This window comes from Gadus morhua, chromosome 19 (assembly GCF_902167405.1).
Source record: "Gadus morhua chromosome 19, gadMor3.0, whole genome shotgun sequence".
Lineage (NCBI taxonomy): Eukaryota > Metazoa > Chordata > Actinopteri > Gadiformes > Gadidae > Gadus > Gadus morhua.
The window spans coordinates 12,995,021-13,012,959 of record NC_044066.1 but is presented as its reverse complement, the minus strand read 5'-3'; the positions used below and the strand labels follow the sequence as shown (position 1 = coordinate 13,012,959).

Genomic DNA, 17,939 nt, shown 5'->3' with positions numbered 1-17,939 from the left:
CATATAACAGTCAAATGGAAAAGTCGAAGAAGCATAATATATCACCCCTTTAATTGACAGCCGACGGCTCAGTTTCACGTGCGGATGCTGCTGCTCCACGTTCAGACGATATCCTCGTCCAGGTGTAGAACTCCATTACCCAGGTGCCTTAGTTGGAACAACAAGACCAGCTGTTTCGGTCGACCAATGAGAGGGTAGTATTCTGCCCGGCTGACCAATGAGAGGGCAGTATTCTGCCCGGCTGACCTATGAGCGGGCAACATTCAGTTTCCGTGCTGACGTGCGGCTCCTAGCTGATTTAGCAGCTTCCGGTAAACAGGTCTACCGTTCGGGAGAAGAACCAGAGAAGGTCCACAGAAACATGTCTGAACCCAGCAAGCAGGACATCGCCGCGGTTTTCAAGCGGCTCCGCTCGGTGCCCACCAACAAGGTGAGCGGGGTAAAATGTTATCTCCGAGGTGGGGTTAGATCAAGGTCTAGATTATCCTCTACGAGGAAGTCAGAGCGAACCTTCCGAACATCTGACACGTCGCACTTTGAGAGCCGAGGACCAAATAACACCAAGACCCTCTCAGGAACCGGGAGTTAGGGTTCAAATGTGTAGTTTGGTTCAAAAAAAGCATACCGACCTGACTGAAGGACTCAATGTAAAGATATAGAAGATATATATATCTACCATATGTTGTGAAGAAGAGACTCTGGTAATCTTATGTTTTCCCGATTTAGGAATACAATGTCGGACTGATTCATGATAATATCATAAAATATATTAATCGATTATCTTAAATACGGTGATGGTGTTAGAATAAGTTGAACCTTTAAAACGCCTTACATCGGGTTCCAGAGACCAGCTGTTAGAACCTCGTTCTCCTATCAGTGGATCACCTTTAGACCGCCACGTTAGGTCCTTAGGACTGGAGGACCAACTATTGATCTTCTGTCTGTTCTTATCTCATCACCTCCTGGCGGGTTCAGACTGGTCTTCCAGAAACGGCTCCTGGATCATGTTTCATGTGTCTAATAAAGTCTAATAACATCGACTTCTGGCAGGCGTGCTTCGACTGCTCCTCTAAGAACCCCAGCTGGGCGAGCATCACCTACGGGGTGTTCCTCTGCATCGACTGCTCCGGGACGCACCGCTCCCTCGGGGTGCACCTGTCCTTCATCAGGTAGGCCTCCTGGGAGACTTGAGTTTATAAACTGGAACTTTCCGGTATTCCTGTGACTATTCTTATCCTAGACATCTTTGTTGTATACGGGGAATGGGTTAACCTGGCGATTGTTGGTGCCCTGCTGGTTCTATGAGCATCCTTACTCTACCGACAGCGATATATTGTTGTTTCTCTTTCTGCTGACAAACGTTTTGGATATAAGCGTCTGCTATATGCCCTGAATGAAAGTGTTCAGAATGGTCTCTGTTCAAACTGAGGGTTTGGCCCCCAGGTCCACGGAGCTTGACTTCAACTGGTCCTGGTACCAGCTGAGGTGCATGCAAGTGGGAGGAAACAGCAATGCGGTAAGTCTTTATTAGGGGGCCAAGCCCGAAGGGTTGGAACCCTATTGTTTTTGTAGTGTTTATTATAACTGAAAATCCATTTTTATAATAAATTATTATAAAGATTCATATTTATAGTGATATCATATACCGTTATAGTATTGAGAAGTGTAGTAGTGTAGGCCTATATCTTATATTTACATTCAATTATACTTCAAAACGTTGTTAATTGTGGTGTTTTTCATATTTAAAGTGATAAAATGACAATACTAGCATTGAATAGTGTATATTATATTTACATCGATTCTATTTACTTTTCTTTAATTGTGATATTATTTTTTTATTATAACAGTACTAGTATTCAACAGTGATTATGTTGACATTAGATTCTAATTAAAATACGTTGATGAATTGTGATATTATTAAGTACAATACTAGTTTTGAGTTGTGTGTGTGTGTGTGTGTGTATATATTAGATTTACATTTGATATCATTCATTTTATTTATTTTTATTTTGATATTATCGTGTTCAGTTCAGCTTCTTCAGCCAGCATGGCTGCACCACCAGCGCCGCCAACGCCAAGTACAACAGCCGGGCTGCGACGCAGTACCGCGACCGGGTGAAGACCCTGGCTACCCAGGCCACCCGCACACACGGGACAGAGGTATACACAGTCACACACCTTACACACACACACCAAGGGACAGAGGTACACACGCACAAGAGGTACACGCATACATCTCTGACTGTATCTCCGACTGTGTCTCCTGTGCAGCTATGGTTGGAGAGCCAGGCTCCGATCTCCCCGACGGTTCCGGACAACAAGCCTGATGACTTCTTCAGCCTCCACACCCTGGTGCGTATCAGTGGGATAACGTCTGGGACCAGAAGGGGGTATTTCCTGTTATTTGCGGTCGCGGATACTGATTGGTTGGGGTGTATTTCCTGTTATTTGCGGTCGAAGATTGTGATTGGCTGCGGTGTAATTCCTATGTGGTTGTGGATTGTGATTGGTTGTATTTCTGTACCCTCCAGGATGTGACTGAGAACAAGAACATGCCCCTGATGAACCTCAGCAGCCCTCCCATTGAGAAGGCTTCTCTCCAGCCGTCACAGGAGGACAGCAACGGTGTGTACGAGCTCTGAGTTCTGACGCCTGGTGGGGATGTCCTGATGGACATCTCACCCTGAGCTCGGAGTCTGTTGGAGGTTTTTCTGATGCGTCATGTCCTGGTGTACATCTCACCATTCAGTACCAGTTGTATTAGTAGTGTTTGTATTGTCTTTGATTCACGGGCTGTGAAACGCTTTGGGGCTCTTGATGAACTTAATGGGGTTCATGTCCTCAGGAAACTCGGAGGAGGGTCCCAGCGTGGACATGCTCGGGGTCTCCCCTAAAGCCCATCCAGGTGAGGCTCACCTGCTGCTCTGCCAAATCCACCCGTTTGATTCGTTAAGCCTTAGAGTTCTTAACCTGTGCCCCCCCCCTCCCTCCGCAGAGCCCACCTCCTCCATGTTCAAGAAGAAACCGACCGGGGCCAAGAAGACGGTACGTTACCATGGTTACCTGAGATGATCCTGACCCAGAGTCTCCTGGTGGCCCATGATTATCATGGACCTCATCCACTGTTTCTTCCTCTGACCTCCATGGGACTGGTTCTCTGGGGCAGTGGGTACCGGGGTCCCCGGGAACCGGTGGTCCTGATCCAGTTTCCCCTCCTCAGCCTCGTCAGTGTAGCCTCACTGACCCGACCTCCATGGCTCTGTACAGCCTCACCCGCAGATCGGACGGCCCGTTTTATCGGCCGATATCGGCCTGGCGTGGCCTCACCCTTACCCTGTGTTCTCCCTCCAGCTGGGCACCAAGAAGGGGGGCCTGGGGGCTCAGAAGGTGAGCAGCCAGAGCTTCTCCGAGCTGGAGAAGAGAGCGCAGGCCGTGGACAAGCTGAGGGAGAAGGACGACACAGCCGGCCCCCCCGGTCCCGCCAAGACCGGCCGCGAAGACGCCGCCCTGTGAGTCCTACCATCCAGCTGACCTGCGCCTTAACAGCCTTTAACTGACCTCTGACCTGCTCCTCAATGACCTGTACTGACCTCTGACCTGCTCCTTAATGACCTGCTCCTCAACGACCGGCTCCTTAACGACCTGCTCCTTAACATCCTACTCCTTAACGATCTGTAACAACCTCTGACCTGCTCGTTGATGACCTGCCCCTTAATGACCTGTACTGACCTCTGGCCTGCCCCTTAATGACCTGTGCTGACTCTAACCCTCTCGCTCTCCCAGGGCTCCGTCTCTGCGCCTGGCCTACAAGGACCTGGAGGCCCAGCGGAAGCTGGAGGACCAGAAGTTGAAGGGGCTGCAGGGCAACCGCAAGGAGCAGGCGGAAAGGCTGGGCATGGGCATGGGCATGAGGAGGTACGTTACCCCTGTAAGAGGCACCGTGGGGCGGCATGAGGAGGTACGTTACCCCCGTAAGAGGCACCATGGGGGGGCATTAGGGCTGGGTATCACTAGGTACCCCACGATACGATACTATCACGATATTTTACCCACGATAACGATAATATCACGATACAGCGATTCTGCGATTATCGATATATTGCAAGAAATTTCACCCACGATACATCACGATATCTGTGTCACTGAAGAAATTCAGAATTTATTACAAAAACATTTTATGCAAAGTAACAGAAAATTAGAAAACAAAATAAATGCAGAAAACATTTCATTGCTTAGTTTCATTCGCTCTGTTTACAGTGGATGTATCGCAATGGCGAGGCGCACACAGCCTTTAGCCGTGTTCTGCAAATATTCTAGAACACACGGGAGTCCTGGAGCTTTATATCAATATATTATCATATAGCCTACATAGATATCTATATAATATATATTATATCCGCCAAAAGATGTGTGATCCGATATTATGAATCTCAAACGACCGCGTTGGGTTCTCCGACGTTCCTGGTTCTTCAACGTCCTCATCAATGTGAAGTACACCGAACCACGACAAGGAGGAGAAAGGGATTGTTCCCGGGCAGCGCTTAGGCACCTCCGCCTCCGGCGGTGGTCCCTCAGCGGGTCTCAAGCTGGAGACATTCGCCGCCAACAATCCCTTTCTCCTCCATGTCGTAGTTCATGTTCTTGAGGGAGTCAAAGCCAAAGTTCCTTCCCCCCAATTCATTCTCAACCTTGGCTGAGATAACCCCCAATACGAGTCTCGTTGTAGAAATACCAGAGACGAGAGTCCGACAGAACGGTTATCCAAATAACAAGGAAGTGTACAACACTTGCGATACAGTCCTGGAGCTCTATATCTAAATTATATCATATAATACATAGAAATCTATATCATTTAATACATATTATCACGGCCAAAAGCGGTGTGCGCCTCCAGACGATATAATGAATCACAAACGACTTTGTCGGGTTCTGCGACGTCTCTGGTTCTTCCACTTTCACATCAACCTGAAGTCGACTGAACCGCGCGCTGCCGGCTGCCGGCTGCCCGCTGCCGGGCGATGGTGCCTCGAGGCAACCGGCGGCATGACGCAGTTCATGTACTTCAGCCAGTCAAAGCCAAAGTTCCTTTCTCCCAATTCCTTCTCAACCATGGCTGAGATAACATAACCCCCACAACAGTCTCGTTGTGGAAATACAAGACACGTCAAAGAACCGACAAGAAACACTTGCGTTACAGTGTGTGTATTCACACAAACACACACATGTGGCGCTCGCACGGTCGAGTCTCATTGGCGGGCCAACGTCTCTGGGCGGGCCAGGCAGAGTAAGGGGAGGAGCTGAGATTCCTGATGACGTCAAGAATACAGACATTCCAAATCAGCGCACTTGAGCCTCCGTTTTTTCAAAGGCGAGCAGAACAGCTAGTGCTCGTTTTACACCAAACGCAAGTTTTAGCAATTGGGGGACCATAGGCAGGCTAGGGGAACTCATATTTATGTTAGAAAACCCTCATATTTTCATGTCATGGGACCTTTGAATATCGATATTTGGCGTCAGCATATCGATAACGTCCCGCAAGACGAAATATCGCGATATGTCGCAGTATCGATATTTTGGCACACCCCTAGGGGGCATGAGGAGGTACGTGACCCCCGTAAGAGGCACCATGGGGGGGCATGAGGAGGTACGTGACCCCCGTAAGAGGCACCATGGGGGGGCATGAGGAGGTACGTTACCCCTGTAAGAGGCACCATGGGGGGGCATGAGGAGGTACGTGTCCCCCGTTAGAGGCACCATGGGGGGGCATGAGGAGGTACGTGTCCCCCGTTAGAGGCACCATGGGGGGGCATGAGGAGGTACGTGTCCCCCGTTAGAGGCACCATGGGGGGGCATGAGGAGGTACGTGTCCCCCGTTAGAGGCACCATGGGGCGGCATGAGGAGGTACGTTACCCCCGTTAGAGGCACCATGGGGCGGCATGAGGAGGTAGGTTACCCCTGTAAGAGGCATCATGGGGGGGCATGAGGAGGTACGTGTCCCCCGTTAGAGGCACCATGGGGCGGCATGAGGAGGTAGGTTACCCCCGTAAGAGGCACCATGGGGGGGCATGAGGAGGTACGTGTCCCCCGTTAGAGGCACCATGGTGCTCAGAGTGGCATGAGAAGGTACGACCCCCGTTAGAGGGGGTGACCCCTCTAAGCACGGCTGGGACAGGGGAGGGTTTTTGCTGTGATGTTAAACTCCCAGCTTAAATGTACTCGGTTCCATCCCCAATGTCCCCATCCCGCCTGTGGACCCAACCTTCCTCAGCATGTCTCTGAACTAACTCAGATTCGAGACGCTAGGTGCCGGCCTTTCAGCCTGCCTGTAGTGTTGTTGTACCGTCGGCCCCCTGGTCTGAAATGTGTCCTCTGGTCCTCAGTGGCGTGTCCCACTCGGTGATGTCCGACATGCACATGATCCAGCAGGAGGCCCCCGGGGGGGTGAAGGCCCCCAAGCCCCGGAGATACATCGAGGAGGAGGACGACGAGGGCAGCTTCAGCCCCAGGTGAGACCCCCATCCCTCGGGGAGGCCCAGTGGGGTTCCTCTGGTGCAAGGACTGGCCCTTGTGTTCTGGAGGCGGGGGCGTATTAAGAACCTGCCCTATCTGCCCCTGTGCCTGCAGGGCGACCCCGAGGGCTGACGAGCCAGGGGAGCCGGGGGGGGAGTACTCCTCCTCGTCCCGCTGGGGGGAGCGGGCGGACGGGGGCTGGAGCAAGGAGAGGAAACCGGAGCCCGACTTCTTCCTGACCGCAGGCATCACGTCTCTGGATGACCGGTGAGACCCTAGACCTGCAACCCCGACCGGGTACACGACCCCAGACCCCCACTGACCCAGACCGGGACCAGGGCCAAGACCCCCGAAGGCCCTGACCCACACAGACCCTGACCCTCACAGACCGGGACTGGGACCTAGTCTTCTCCATGGTATGAAAAGGTGAACTCTGTAGGGGTCCATAGACCAGAAGGTCTAACGTGTGGTGTCTCTCTTCCCCCCCCCCCCCCCCCCAGACCCGCGTCCCGGAGGAAACCAGACCCTGCCCCGGTCTCGGACACCGGAGAGGCCCAGAAGAAGTTCGGAGACTCCAAGTCCATCTCCTCCGATATGTTCTTTGGGAAACAGGACAACTCTGAGGTGGGCGGAGCTCATCACGCACACCGTTTACCTTCACCCAGACCTCCTGTGGGGTCTTTAGGACCCGTAGGGGGTCCCCTAAAGAGAGGGGGGACATGGGGCGCGTCAGGGGTCCCCTCGGCAGTATGGGTGGGACCCCGGGTTTGGTTCCCCCCTGCGGTCCTAGCCCCGCTTCCCACTCCGATCCTCCTTCCTATCTCTCTTGTCCCCTTCCTGTCTTACGTCCCCTTCCTCTCTCACATCCCTTTATTGTCTCTCTCACCTCCCCTTATTGTCTCTCGCACATCCCATTACTGTCTCTCTCACATCCCCTAGTTGTCTCTCACATCCCCTTCTTGTCTCTCTGACATCCCCTTCCTGTCTCTCTCCCGTCCCCTTCCTGTCTCCTTCACATCCCCTTCTTGTCTCTCTCACGTCCCCTTCCTGTCTTTCACATCCCCTTCCTGTCTCTCTCCCGTCCCCTTCCTGTCTCTCTCCCCTCCCTGACACTCGGATGAAGAGGTAAATCTGTGAGTCTAACTGAATGTGTTTCTGTCGTTTCTCCGTCAGTACGAGAGCCGCTCTCGACTGGAGCGTTTCTCCGGGAGTTCCTCCATCAGCTCAGCCGACCTGTTCGACGACCCCAAGAAGCAAGCGGGTGAGGAGGATAGATACAGGAGAAGGTTTACGGACGTTACAGATGCAGGATGAGATTTATAGACGTTATAGATGCAGCATTATATAATGAATATAAAATCGATGTGGTATTAAAGGGGTCCTTGTTTCCGTAGCGGCGGGTTCGTACCGGTTCACCAATGCGTTGCCTAGCGCCCCGGACATGTCCCAGCTCCGGCTCGGCGTGCGCTCGGTTGCCGGGAGGCTGTCGGGCATGGCGAGCGGAGTGGTCACCTCCATCCAGGTAGGCTCCGCCCCTCTGTATACCCTTCCTCATGGTTGGCCCCGCCCTTCAGGTAGGCCCCGTCCCCCGTTTCCCCTCCCTCCAGGTAGGCCCTGCCCCTCTTTAGCCCCTCCCTCAAGGTAGGTCCCGCCCCTCCGTAGCCCCTCCCTCCACGTAGGCCCCACCCCTCCTCGGCTCCTCCCTCCAGGTACGCCCCACCTGCTCCTTGGCCCCTGCCTCCCTCCAGGCTTGCCTGCCCCTCGTGACTTGTCCCGCCCCTCCTTAGCCCCTCCCACCAGGTTGGCCCCGCCCCTCTTTAGACCTTACTTCCAGTCTGGCCCAAACCCACCCCACCTACTAATTAGAGTTGCGTACGCCTTGACCCCAGCTGAGCTATGGAGGGGTTCTGTTCTTAATCAGCCCCTCTTAATTCCGACGGTCGGTAACCCTGCGTCTCTAACAGACTTTTTCTTGTTTTTCAGGATCACTACGGCTCCTGAGTGGGTGTCTGTGTTTGTGTTTGTCTGTGAGTGTGTGTGTGTGTGTGTGTTTTGAGTCCATCGTGAGCTCTGCTCTGCCCGCACCCCAGGAACCCTTCTGTTAGGCGAAGGTCAGAGCCCCCCCCCCCCCCCCCCCCCTCCCCGGACCGTAGAGAGAGAGAAAGGATGAGGGACAACGGGACGATCCACCGGGACACCAAACGCAGCGTTTTCCTCCCCAAAAGGAAAAACAAAAAAACTGAAATATATTTATAGTATGCATTGCATTCCCAGTATATTGGAGATTTGGATTTACGGCAGTGTGTGTATATTTACACAGTAGCTCCACTACCGACCATGAAACTAGGTAGGCTGTTTCTGTTGGCCTGTAAGCATCTGAATAAAGGTTTATCGTAAGGTTGAGTGATGCTTTGCTGTGAAGAACATGAGGGCTGGTGTGACCTCTGAAGGCTAGCTGACCTCTGAAGGCTAGCTGACCTCTGAAGGCTAGCTGGTATCTCCAAATCTCTGGTCTGTGGTCATGAAGGAATGTGTGGGATTGGCTCGTTTCCAGTTTAAATGGCCACTATTTGACCACCAGGTTGATTAGCCTTTACAAGCCATTTCAAAACCTCCCCTTTAGTGACATCACAAGTGGTTGTGTCCACAGCCTACTAAGTGAACTCTAGCTGCCCATCATGTATCTGTTTGGACACGCCCATGTGTGATGTCACTAACGGGTCGATTTATGAATGGATTGTAAAGACTAATCGACATCGAAACAGGTAAATTAGGGCCCCTTTAATGTTTTTAGGATAAAGTTTCCACTATTGGAGGGCATTGATCTGTTGGACAGTAGCTCTGGTCCGCAATGCCACGTGCACTTTGATGTACCACGTGCACTTTTCTGTGCACGTGTTTGCTTTGTATTTAGTCTTTCTGTGCACATTCCCCATGCGTGTTTTCAAGTGTCCTTTCTGTCCCCAAAGTGCACTTACATTTCCCACCTCATGCGCTGGACCACAACTTAAATTCCAAAGGAGAAGAGGGCTTGAACTAGTTGGGAGGGTCTTCTCTGCAGTGTGCTGATGGTCGGTGTGGTGGAGGTGTCTCTGCATTGTCTGGACTTTAAAGTTGAACCTGTTTCTTCTTCAGAGGCTCTAAGGGGCGAGACAGAGGAGGACAGTCTCAGTAATTGATTAAAAAGGGTAAATGTAGGTCAGTTGCACTTTTTAAACATGCTTTTATGTGCTCTTTGTATGGCATCAGAAGTGTTAAGATGCCACTTCAGTTTGGGTTACATGTTGTTTGTAAATGGGGATATGTTTGATTTTTTTTTTTTTTTGTTGAGTTGTGGGACTTTTTAGTGTGAAAATCATAAACCAAATTCACTCGTTCATATAATTTCAAGGCATGTTTTGTGTATATACTGCGGAGTCATAGCAGCTTCTAGACAGGAGTGTTGGGAGAAACCGTTTCAAATCATGCAGACTTATAGGAAAGCTTTTATTTCTACTTTCACCTAATTCGTAGCATTGGCACAATGTAACCAGGCAATGTCCTCTGTCCAGACATGAGTGTTTTTTTAAAGGGTTCTGTTGTGGGGTTGAGGGGTTGATGTCAACAAGATAGATTACAATTTTCTGTGGCTTTTCGATCAAGTCACAATTTACAAGTGTTGCTATAGAGAGCAGACATACATATATCTCGTTTTAGATTTGCAACAGTATAACGTGAAAAGCAGAAGTTTATATAAACGATGTTCAACAGCATGTTGTGATTACAGATAAAACTGCAACATTATGATGCAGTCAATCACACAAGGGTGTCTTCTAGAATTCTCCTTTTAGAAGCTCTGAATCCCCGGACCAAATATGTCGTGATAAGTCAGATATCACGATAAGCCTTAATCCATACGCTGTGGCAGAAGGTGGCAATAATGTTGTAGCTTTGTATCATTTGTAAGAATTTGCACGTGGCAGCTTTTGGCTTGAACGTCTGTAGCCTACATCTTTACAATCTAGATTCATTGTTTATTCAAAGTTTTCCTGAGCTCCTAAGTAGAATATAATTATTCAGTTTACCCAGTTTATATCATTTGCTGCTTTATTTTGCATTACATATTGTAAATGTGTGACATATTGTGATATGTGACGTTCTTCCGTCACGCTGATGGGCGGGGACGCGCCGTTCGGATAAGAACTCTGATTGGCTGAATATTTGCATAGTTGAATAAATGGTAGCGTAATTGATTTCGGAAGCAATTACCTGATAACCGTTTTTGGACATTTTTTGGAAACTTCAGATGTATTCATCTTTTGAGAAGACAAAGCTGTATTGTTAAAAAGGAAAAATAAATGGTTTGTGCCAGAGCAAAAAATATATATATTTTGGTATTTGTTTTTATTCAATCATTCGTCTATAAACGCTGGTCCGCCTGAAACATAATATCAGCGCAGTTCTCAACACAAGTCGAGGATTGTAAAGAGGAGGAAGACGCAGAGCGACGCAGAGCAGCGGGTTCCTATGGTGACGCAGAGCAGCGGGATCCTCTGCGGCCAGTAGCGTCTACGTGGCTTTACGCGTCTACGTGGCTTTACGCGTCGACTCCACATTCCTCCAGGCGCAGCAACAACAGGGACACGGATCCAAACCGATGTATGTCTTCTTGTCTTCTTCGTTCTACCATGATATTAACTTGGACTGCACAATGTAACGGTATCGACAGGTCTATTATGCATGCTTAAATTTAGTCTGAACTTTTACGGCGTCTATCGATTGTTTCGTCTGAAGTATCTGAAGAAGCAGCGAGTCCGTTTCTGCCCTAAGATGTCGAATGAAGTGAAGCTACGGAAGAAAAGCCACTCAGCAAAGAGCAACAATTTGTCGGAGTCACCAAAAGCGAATGGTGAAGAGAAGGAGAGAAGGTCTGGAGGCCGGCTGGAGGCAGAGGAGGTAGGGAAGGAGAGAAGTTCTGGAGTCCGGCTGGCGGAACCTTCTGGCTCCTCGCTGCTCGACCTTAGAACGTGTCTGTGTGTCCTGACGCTGGCAGTGTGCGGAGCTCTGGCATGGTAAGACATTTAAATTCCAATCCATGTTTTGGGTTGAGATGTAAACTCAAATGTTGATGTCTGATGGAGATCCTCTCCTGGATTCCAGGGTTGTACTGCAACAGAACGAACGGTTCTCTGACCTGGAGAATAAATACACACTTCTGCACCAGAGGACAACGGGGCTGCTGACTTTGGAAGAGGAGGTCCTCAGAGTGTCTGAGAAGGTTGGTATTGTTTCATATCTACCACCAGGAACACGCATTTCCTCTCCATATATGGGCGGTCCTTGTTTTAGGACATTCCCTACGTGTAGGGAAGGAAGGTTTCCTTAAGTATGGAAGTATTTTTTTAGGACCATAATCAAATGAAAATTGTGTAAAAAATAAATCCTCTATTTATGAAATCAAGTTGCAATCAGGATGTTTCTACCACGACCGTGGAAACGTCATGGAAAGATCGAGCGCAATCAAGTTTACATTTTAGGAAACGCCTTTCGGCCGTGAATTGAGCTGCATGTCGTTAAGGAGCAGGAAGGGGTCAGATCATCTTCAGAGAGGACCCCTATAGGTAGAGTGTGGACCCCTTGCTGGGGGTCCGCCCCCCCCCGTCACATCAGAGGATCCGACCCCCTCCCACCAGACGGTTCCCGGTTGGAGTCCGTTCCTCCTCCTAGCGGTCCGGACTCGCTGAGCCCCTGGTCCATCGTGTTACTGAGTAAAGCCTCGCCGCCGGACAAACCGCCCGCTGTCTTGTGTTGTGGCCGCAGCTCTCCTCGTCCCAAGAGGGCCTCCGGGGGGTGCTCGCCTCCGCCGCCACGGCGACCCGCCTCCAGACGGACCTGGCCGCCCTCCGCGCCGTCGTCACGGCGATCCAGGCGGACGAGGACGCCGCCTCGCTCGCCCTCCAGGCGGTCAACGCCCACTTCCTGAACGTGACGGAGCTGTGGGCGGGGCGCATGGCGTCCGCGACCTCCGACCTGGCCGGCCTGAAGGCGGAGGCGCGGGCCGCCCACGCCGGCGCCACGGAGAGCGTCAACGAGGCGGAGCGCCGGGGGCGGGCCCTGGGCGAGCGGCTGGACGAACTGGCGGACAGCTCCGCCCGCAACGTGCGCGCGATGGAGCGGGCGGAGGAGGCGGACGTGGTGCGGGCCCGCGGCCAGCTGGACTGGAACACGGCCCAGCTGCTGGGGCTGGGGGGCCGCGTGGGGGACCTGGCCCGTCGCGGGGAGGAGCTGGCCGCCGCGCTGCGGGAGCACGTCCCGCGGGCCCGCGCCTGCGAGGAGCAGCTGCCCGCCGTGGAGGAGGCGGTGCGCTCCATCCTGCGGCTGGGGGCCGCGCTGAGCGGGGCGGAGGGCCGGCTGGAGGAGCTGACCCTGACGGTGCTGGGGACGGAGGACGGGCTGCTGCGGACCCTGGGGGACATGGTGGCGCTCCGGGGGGAGGTGGACGCACTGCAGGCCCGCGGCAGCGTCCGGAGGATGAAGGAGGAGCTGGAGGTGGTGAAGGAGGCGGTGCAGGAGCTCACTATGGTGCTGAGGGAGGGCCGGGGGGAGGCGGAGGGGGGAGGACTGTGGGGGGAGGAGGAGGAGGAGGAGGAAGAGGAGGAGTGGATAGACTATGATGAGGAAGACCCACCTGACCTTGTGTTAGGAGGAGACCTCAGCGACTGACCTGGTTGGCTTCAGCCGCCCGGTTTGAAGGTCTCTGGTCTCATCATCATTTGAGTTCTTTTTTTTTTTATAATTGTTTGTGTAAGTTAAGTACTGAGATTTGCTCTGAATTCATTGCTGTTCTGTTGACAGCTACTGTGAGGAAAATATTTCAATGACATTATTAATGTGATTGTAATGACAGTTGGTAAGTGCTCATTGACTCTAGTTCATTGTCCTCGAGGTATAATGACGTGCAACACTTTTGATTCATGGCCTTTCATTATTAGACTCATTGAAGAATAAATCAATCACACATTTGTACTATATTATATTCAGTCCAAATGTTGTGAAGAAGTTTGTTGGTCTCTGGGGGGTCTGTTGTTGTTGGTCTGTGATACGAGGGAAGGAACATCTGATGCTGATACCAGCCAATCAGCTGCTTTATTGATCAAGAGAGACGGTTGGAGACGGATGGCAGAGAGGAGGAGGACGGAGGAGGAAAGTGAAACGTGTTGATCATCTAACACGGGGGGGTCAGAGACAGGGAGGGGGAAACGGCAGGAGGTGGAACCACATCTATCTTTCAATAAATGCAATAAATGAATACAATCCTCAACACTGGCTTCCTTGTGTATTTTATTTCCTTGTCTTGATATTTTGTTGTCGTGCAGAACAATATCACTGAACTAACCTGTTCAGTTACCTTTATGCTCATCAAGTAGCGTGTGTCCTTTGTAATCTAAATCTCACTTTCATGTCGCTCAGATGTTTTGTGTTGTTTTGAGTTCATTGTGGTTCTCTCGCTGGTTTGCTGTTCCCCTTGTGAGGCACATTGTGTTGTTCTGCTCAAAAAACACGACATGGATTCAGGTCGATTTTAAACTAGTTGCTAGTTAAACTGCTAGGTGACAGCGTGTTGATGACTAGTTAATCTGGTAGCTAATCCACAAGCTAATAGTGAACCCTCCATTTGTGTGTGTGTGTGTGTGTGTGTGTGTGTGTGTGTGTGTGTGTGTGTGTGTGTGTGTGTGTGTGTGTGTGTGTGTTCCAGTGCCAGGGGGTCCAGGAGGCGTTGGCGGGTCCAGGGTCCGGCTCCCTGGGGCCCCAGCTGGAGGCCCTGCAGCGGGAGGCGGGGCAGCTGGGCTCCTGGGTGGCGGGATCGGGGGGGCGGAGCCAGCAGCTCCAGAGCAGCGTGGCGGCGGTGACGGAGGCGGTGGAGCGCATCGAGGAGCGCACCGGCGCCGTCACCACCGAGGTCAACAACAAGGTGTGGTTTACCGTCACGCCCCCCCCGTCCACATAGAGGGTCTCCACATCGAGAGGGTCTCCACATCGAGAGGGTCCCCACATTGAGAGGGTCAGCACATCTAGGGGTCCCCACATCTAGGGGTCCCCACATCTAGGGGGTCTCCTCAGAGGACCATAGGGGGTCCCCACATCTAGAGGGCCTCCTCAGAGGACCATCTAGAGGGTCTCCACATCTAGAGGGTCTCCACATCTAGAGGGTCTCATCAGGACCATCTAGACTGGGTCTCCACATCTAGGGGGTCCCCACATCTAGGGGGTCTCCACATCTAGAGGGTCTCATCAGGACCATCTAGACTGGGTCCCCACATCTAGGGGGTCCCCACATCTAGGGGGTCTCCACATCTAGAGGGTCTCATCAGGACCATCTAGACTGGGTCCCCACATCTAGGGGGTCCCCACGTCTAGGGGCTCTCCACATCTAGAGGGTCTACACATCTAGAGGGTCTCCACATTTAGAGGGTCCCCACATCTAGGGGGTCTCCACGTCTAGAGTCTTTCTCCTGATCTTCTGAGTGTTCCCTGCCTGACCCTCCCCCCACCACCAGGTGGCGTCGGTGAAGACGGACGTGCGGCGCATGGAGGGTCTGCGGTCGGAGCTGGAGGCCCTGCTGGCCCAGCTGGGGGCCCTGGAGGAGCAGGCCCTGCAGGCGGAGCGCACCATGGTCACGCGCATCGCCGACCTGCTGAGCGCCAGCATCGACCGCGTGTCGGCCCTGCGCGCCGTCGCCGAGGACAACGCCCGCGCCGTGGGCGAGCTGCAGCGCCGCCTCCCCGCCATCGCCGCCGCCGACGGGCGCACGGCGGAGCGGCTCCGGGAGCTGGAGGCCGGCCGGGCGCGCCTCGTCCGCACCGTCACCTTCGCCGGCGACCTCAAGCCCAAGGTGGCCGGCATCCAGCGGGACTTCGCCGCCTTCGAGCCCCGGCTGTCCGACCTCACGCTGCGCATCGGACAGTTGGCCGAAGACCTGGCCAAGAGAGAGCGGGAGGTGGAGGAGCTCAGGGGGGCGCTGACCCCCCTGAGCCTCTGCCAGCAGGGGGAGGAGCTGACCTCCCTGACCCCAGGGCAGCAGGGGGAGGAGCTGGCCTCCCTGACCCCCGGCCAGCAGGGGGCGCTGGACTCAGAGGATGTCCCTGATGGGGAGGATATCGGCCTGCGTTTACAGGGTCTGTTGAACAACGCTCTGCTCCAGACCGAGCCGGGCGACCAGGGTGAACAGAGTGAACTGTGAGCAGAATGAACCTCTTAGCTTTGTTCTTTAAGGTCTTGTTAGTTTTTGTTTTTTGATGAAGCCCTGAACAGTGTTTTGAGATTGCGTCCATCACCAACTGAATGTAAAATAATGTAAGCATATCATGTAGACATTTAGAGAACTCTGCAGCGGGAACAAGAATGCTACATACCTACAGTTTGCCACAAACTGGAAAACTACAGTTTTCCAGTTGGTGGCTTCTGGAGGATCTGAAATGGCTGCCGTTCTACCACCAGCTGTTTATTACCCATGAGACAGAGTCTACCCTTGAGTGACACCCAGACCGGAGGGGGGGGGGGGGGGATGTGGCTGATGTTCTGTCCCTCACTATACACCCCCAAGACCACAGCTCATACTTCATCATGAACTGCCTGCTGAACACCTGAAGTTTCAATACCAGCGATGACCAACAGTTCTGTAATGTCTCTTCATCTGTCATTCAATGTACTTTTTTATATTAAGGATTAAATTATTCTTAAAGGGGTGATATCATGATTTTTCAAGTTTCCCTTTGCTTTAGACTGTTATATGATATATGTATACATGTTTTACGTCTACTAAGCTAGACAAATCTAACTCAAAGCCAGGGGAGTATTCGCTTCCGACGAGAATGCCCCTCAATAAGTGTGTGAAATGTTTGTTGTTTGCGCACAAACTTTACTTCCATAACAGTGTGACGTCAGACTGTTTGGTGGGTAGTGCAGAAGTCCCGCCTCACAGCTACCCGCAATGTTTACTTCTCAGCTTCTCAACATCTCGGGGTGTGAATTTGCCAACACACCCGCAAACATGCTGACCAATCACGGCAGACTGGGCTACTCGGGAGGTATGTGTTCATTTCTTGATCCATCACCCTAGTACCTTAACCCTAGTACCCTCACCCTTGTACCCTAACCCTGATACCCTAACCCAGAGGTATTCACTATTTTTTTCAGGAGAGCCGCACTGACAGGACAAAGTCAACAGGAGAGCCATTTTTACCGCAAAGTATCACAACCTATCAATCCAGTCATACACAAGTTTGCCTGCTTATTAATGTGTCATCCCTGAAGCAGTGTTTCCCACAGAATGTTGTGAAACTGTGGAGGGAACCCAGTCCTTAGGGGGGTCCGGGGGCATGCTCCCCCGGAAGAACATTCGGTACCTTTTAACCTAGAATGCATCAATCTGGTGCACTTTCAGGAAAATTAAGACTAGTGTGACTGTGCGCTATTTTCTGGAATAATGTGGAGACACTGGATCACATAACATGGAAGCCATTAAAGAATAAGTTATTACTTTTTATTAAAATGATTTGTAAAAAATATCAATGAATACGAGTGTGTTCATAGGATACCCCCCTTCAATAATATTTTTTTTTACCATTAAATGTAAAATGCATCAATTTGGTGCACTTTGAGAGGAAAATTAAGAGGCTAATTCAACTGTGTCCTATGTGAGCTGTTTAGTATTATCTGCATGATCATATCACTGTATATTTTTACTGCCATGCGAGCCGCAAATATAGGTTTGGTGAGCCGTGCAATGAGTAGCGCTGCCCTAACCCTAGAACCCTAACTCTAGTTCCTTAAGCCCTAGCACATTAACCCTAGTACCCTAACTCTAGTACCCTAACCATTGTCCCCGAACCCTATTACCCTAACCCTATTACCCTAACCCTAGTACCCTAATCCTCCTACCCTCATCCTAGTACCCTAACCCTAGTACCCTAATCCTAGTACCCTCATCCTAGTACCCTAACCCTAGTACCCTAACTCTAGTACCCTAACCCTAGTACCCTAACCCTAACCGTAGTACCCTAACCCTAGAACCTTTACCCTAGTACCTTAACCCTAGTACCTTAACTCTAGTACCCTAACCCTAGTACCTCAACCCTAGTACCCTAACCCTAGTACCCTAACCCTGGTACCCTAACCCTAGTCCCTTAACCCCAATACCCTAACCCTGGTACCCTTACCCTAGTACCCTACTCACTGGGAGAAAAGAGTGCTTAAATAAACAGCGTTGACCCGTCCATAAAGGTCTCCGCGATTCACCATTGCCCAGATTAGCTTGTGGAACATGTAACCCTGCATACCACAGATGATAGCTTGTGAAATGTCTAACACTGCATGCCAGATATACCACAGATGGTGGCTTGTGGAACATGCAACCCTGCATACTAGAGTATGTTGATGAGACTTGAC

The 17,939-nt window shown here is 51.6% G+C and overlaps 2 protein-coding genes across 6 annotated transcripts; both read left to right on the top strand.

Moving 5' to 3' along the window:
- Positions 1 to 276: 276 nt before the first annotated feature.
- Positions 277 to 10,877, top strand: arfgap3 (ADP-ribosylation factor GTPase activating protein 3). Of its 2 annotated transcripts, none has more exons than XM_030342121.1 (16): positions 277 to 430; positions 1,051 to 1,169; positions 1,444 to 1,516; positions 2,029 to 2,160; positions 2,272 to 2,352; positions 2,532 to 2,625; positions 2,846 to 2,905; positions 2,996 to 3,045; positions 3,352 to 3,509; positions 3,784 to 3,915; positions 6,382 to 6,507; positions 6,638 to 6,778; positions 7,012 to 7,135; positions 7,685 to 7,772; positions 7,906 to 8,033; positions 8,495 to 10,877. In XM_030342121.1, the coding sequence occupies exons 1-16, from the start codon at positions 362 to 364 to the stop codon at positions 8,510 to 8,512; spliced, it is 1,593 nt and encodes a 530-aa protein (XP_030197981.1). In that variant the 5' UTR covers positions 277 to 361; the 3' UTR covers positions 8,513 to 10,877. The 2 variants fall into 2 exon arrangements, with proteins under 2 accessions (XP_030197981.1, XP_030197980.1); XM_030342120.1 differs by having other exon boundaries at positions 6,626 to 6,778; positions 8,495 to 10,875.
- A 79-nt stretch (positions 10,878 to 10,956) lies between these two features.
- On the top strand, positions 10,957 to 16,037 carry ikbip (IKBKB interacting protein). 4 transcript variants are annotated; one of them, XM_030342141.1, is made up of 4 exons: positions 10,957 to 11,562; positions 11,651 to 11,768; positions 14,247 to 14,462; positions 15,049 to 16,037. In XM_030342141.1, exons 1-4 carry the CDS (start codon positions 11,231 to 11,233, stop codon positions 15,730 to 15,732), a joined length of 1,350 nt encoding a protein of 449 aa, XP_030198001.1. In that variant the 5' UTR covers positions 10,957 to 11,230; the 3' UTR covers positions 15,733 to 16,037. The 4 variants fall into 4 exon arrangements, with proteins under 4 accessions (XP_030198001.1, XP_030198003.1, XP_030198002.1 ...); XM_030342143.1 differs by lacking the exons at positions 14,247 to 14,462; positions 15,049 to 16,037 and adding an exon at positions 12,311 to 13,811 and having other exon boundaries at positions 10,957 to 11,149; positions 11,321 to 11,562; XM_030342142.1 differs by lacking the exons at positions 14,247 to 14,462; positions 15,049 to 16,037 and adding an exon at positions 12,311 to 13,811 and having other exon boundaries at positions 10,957 to 11,149; positions 11,285 to 11,562.
- Positions 16,038 to 17,939: the final 1,902 nt, after the last annotated feature.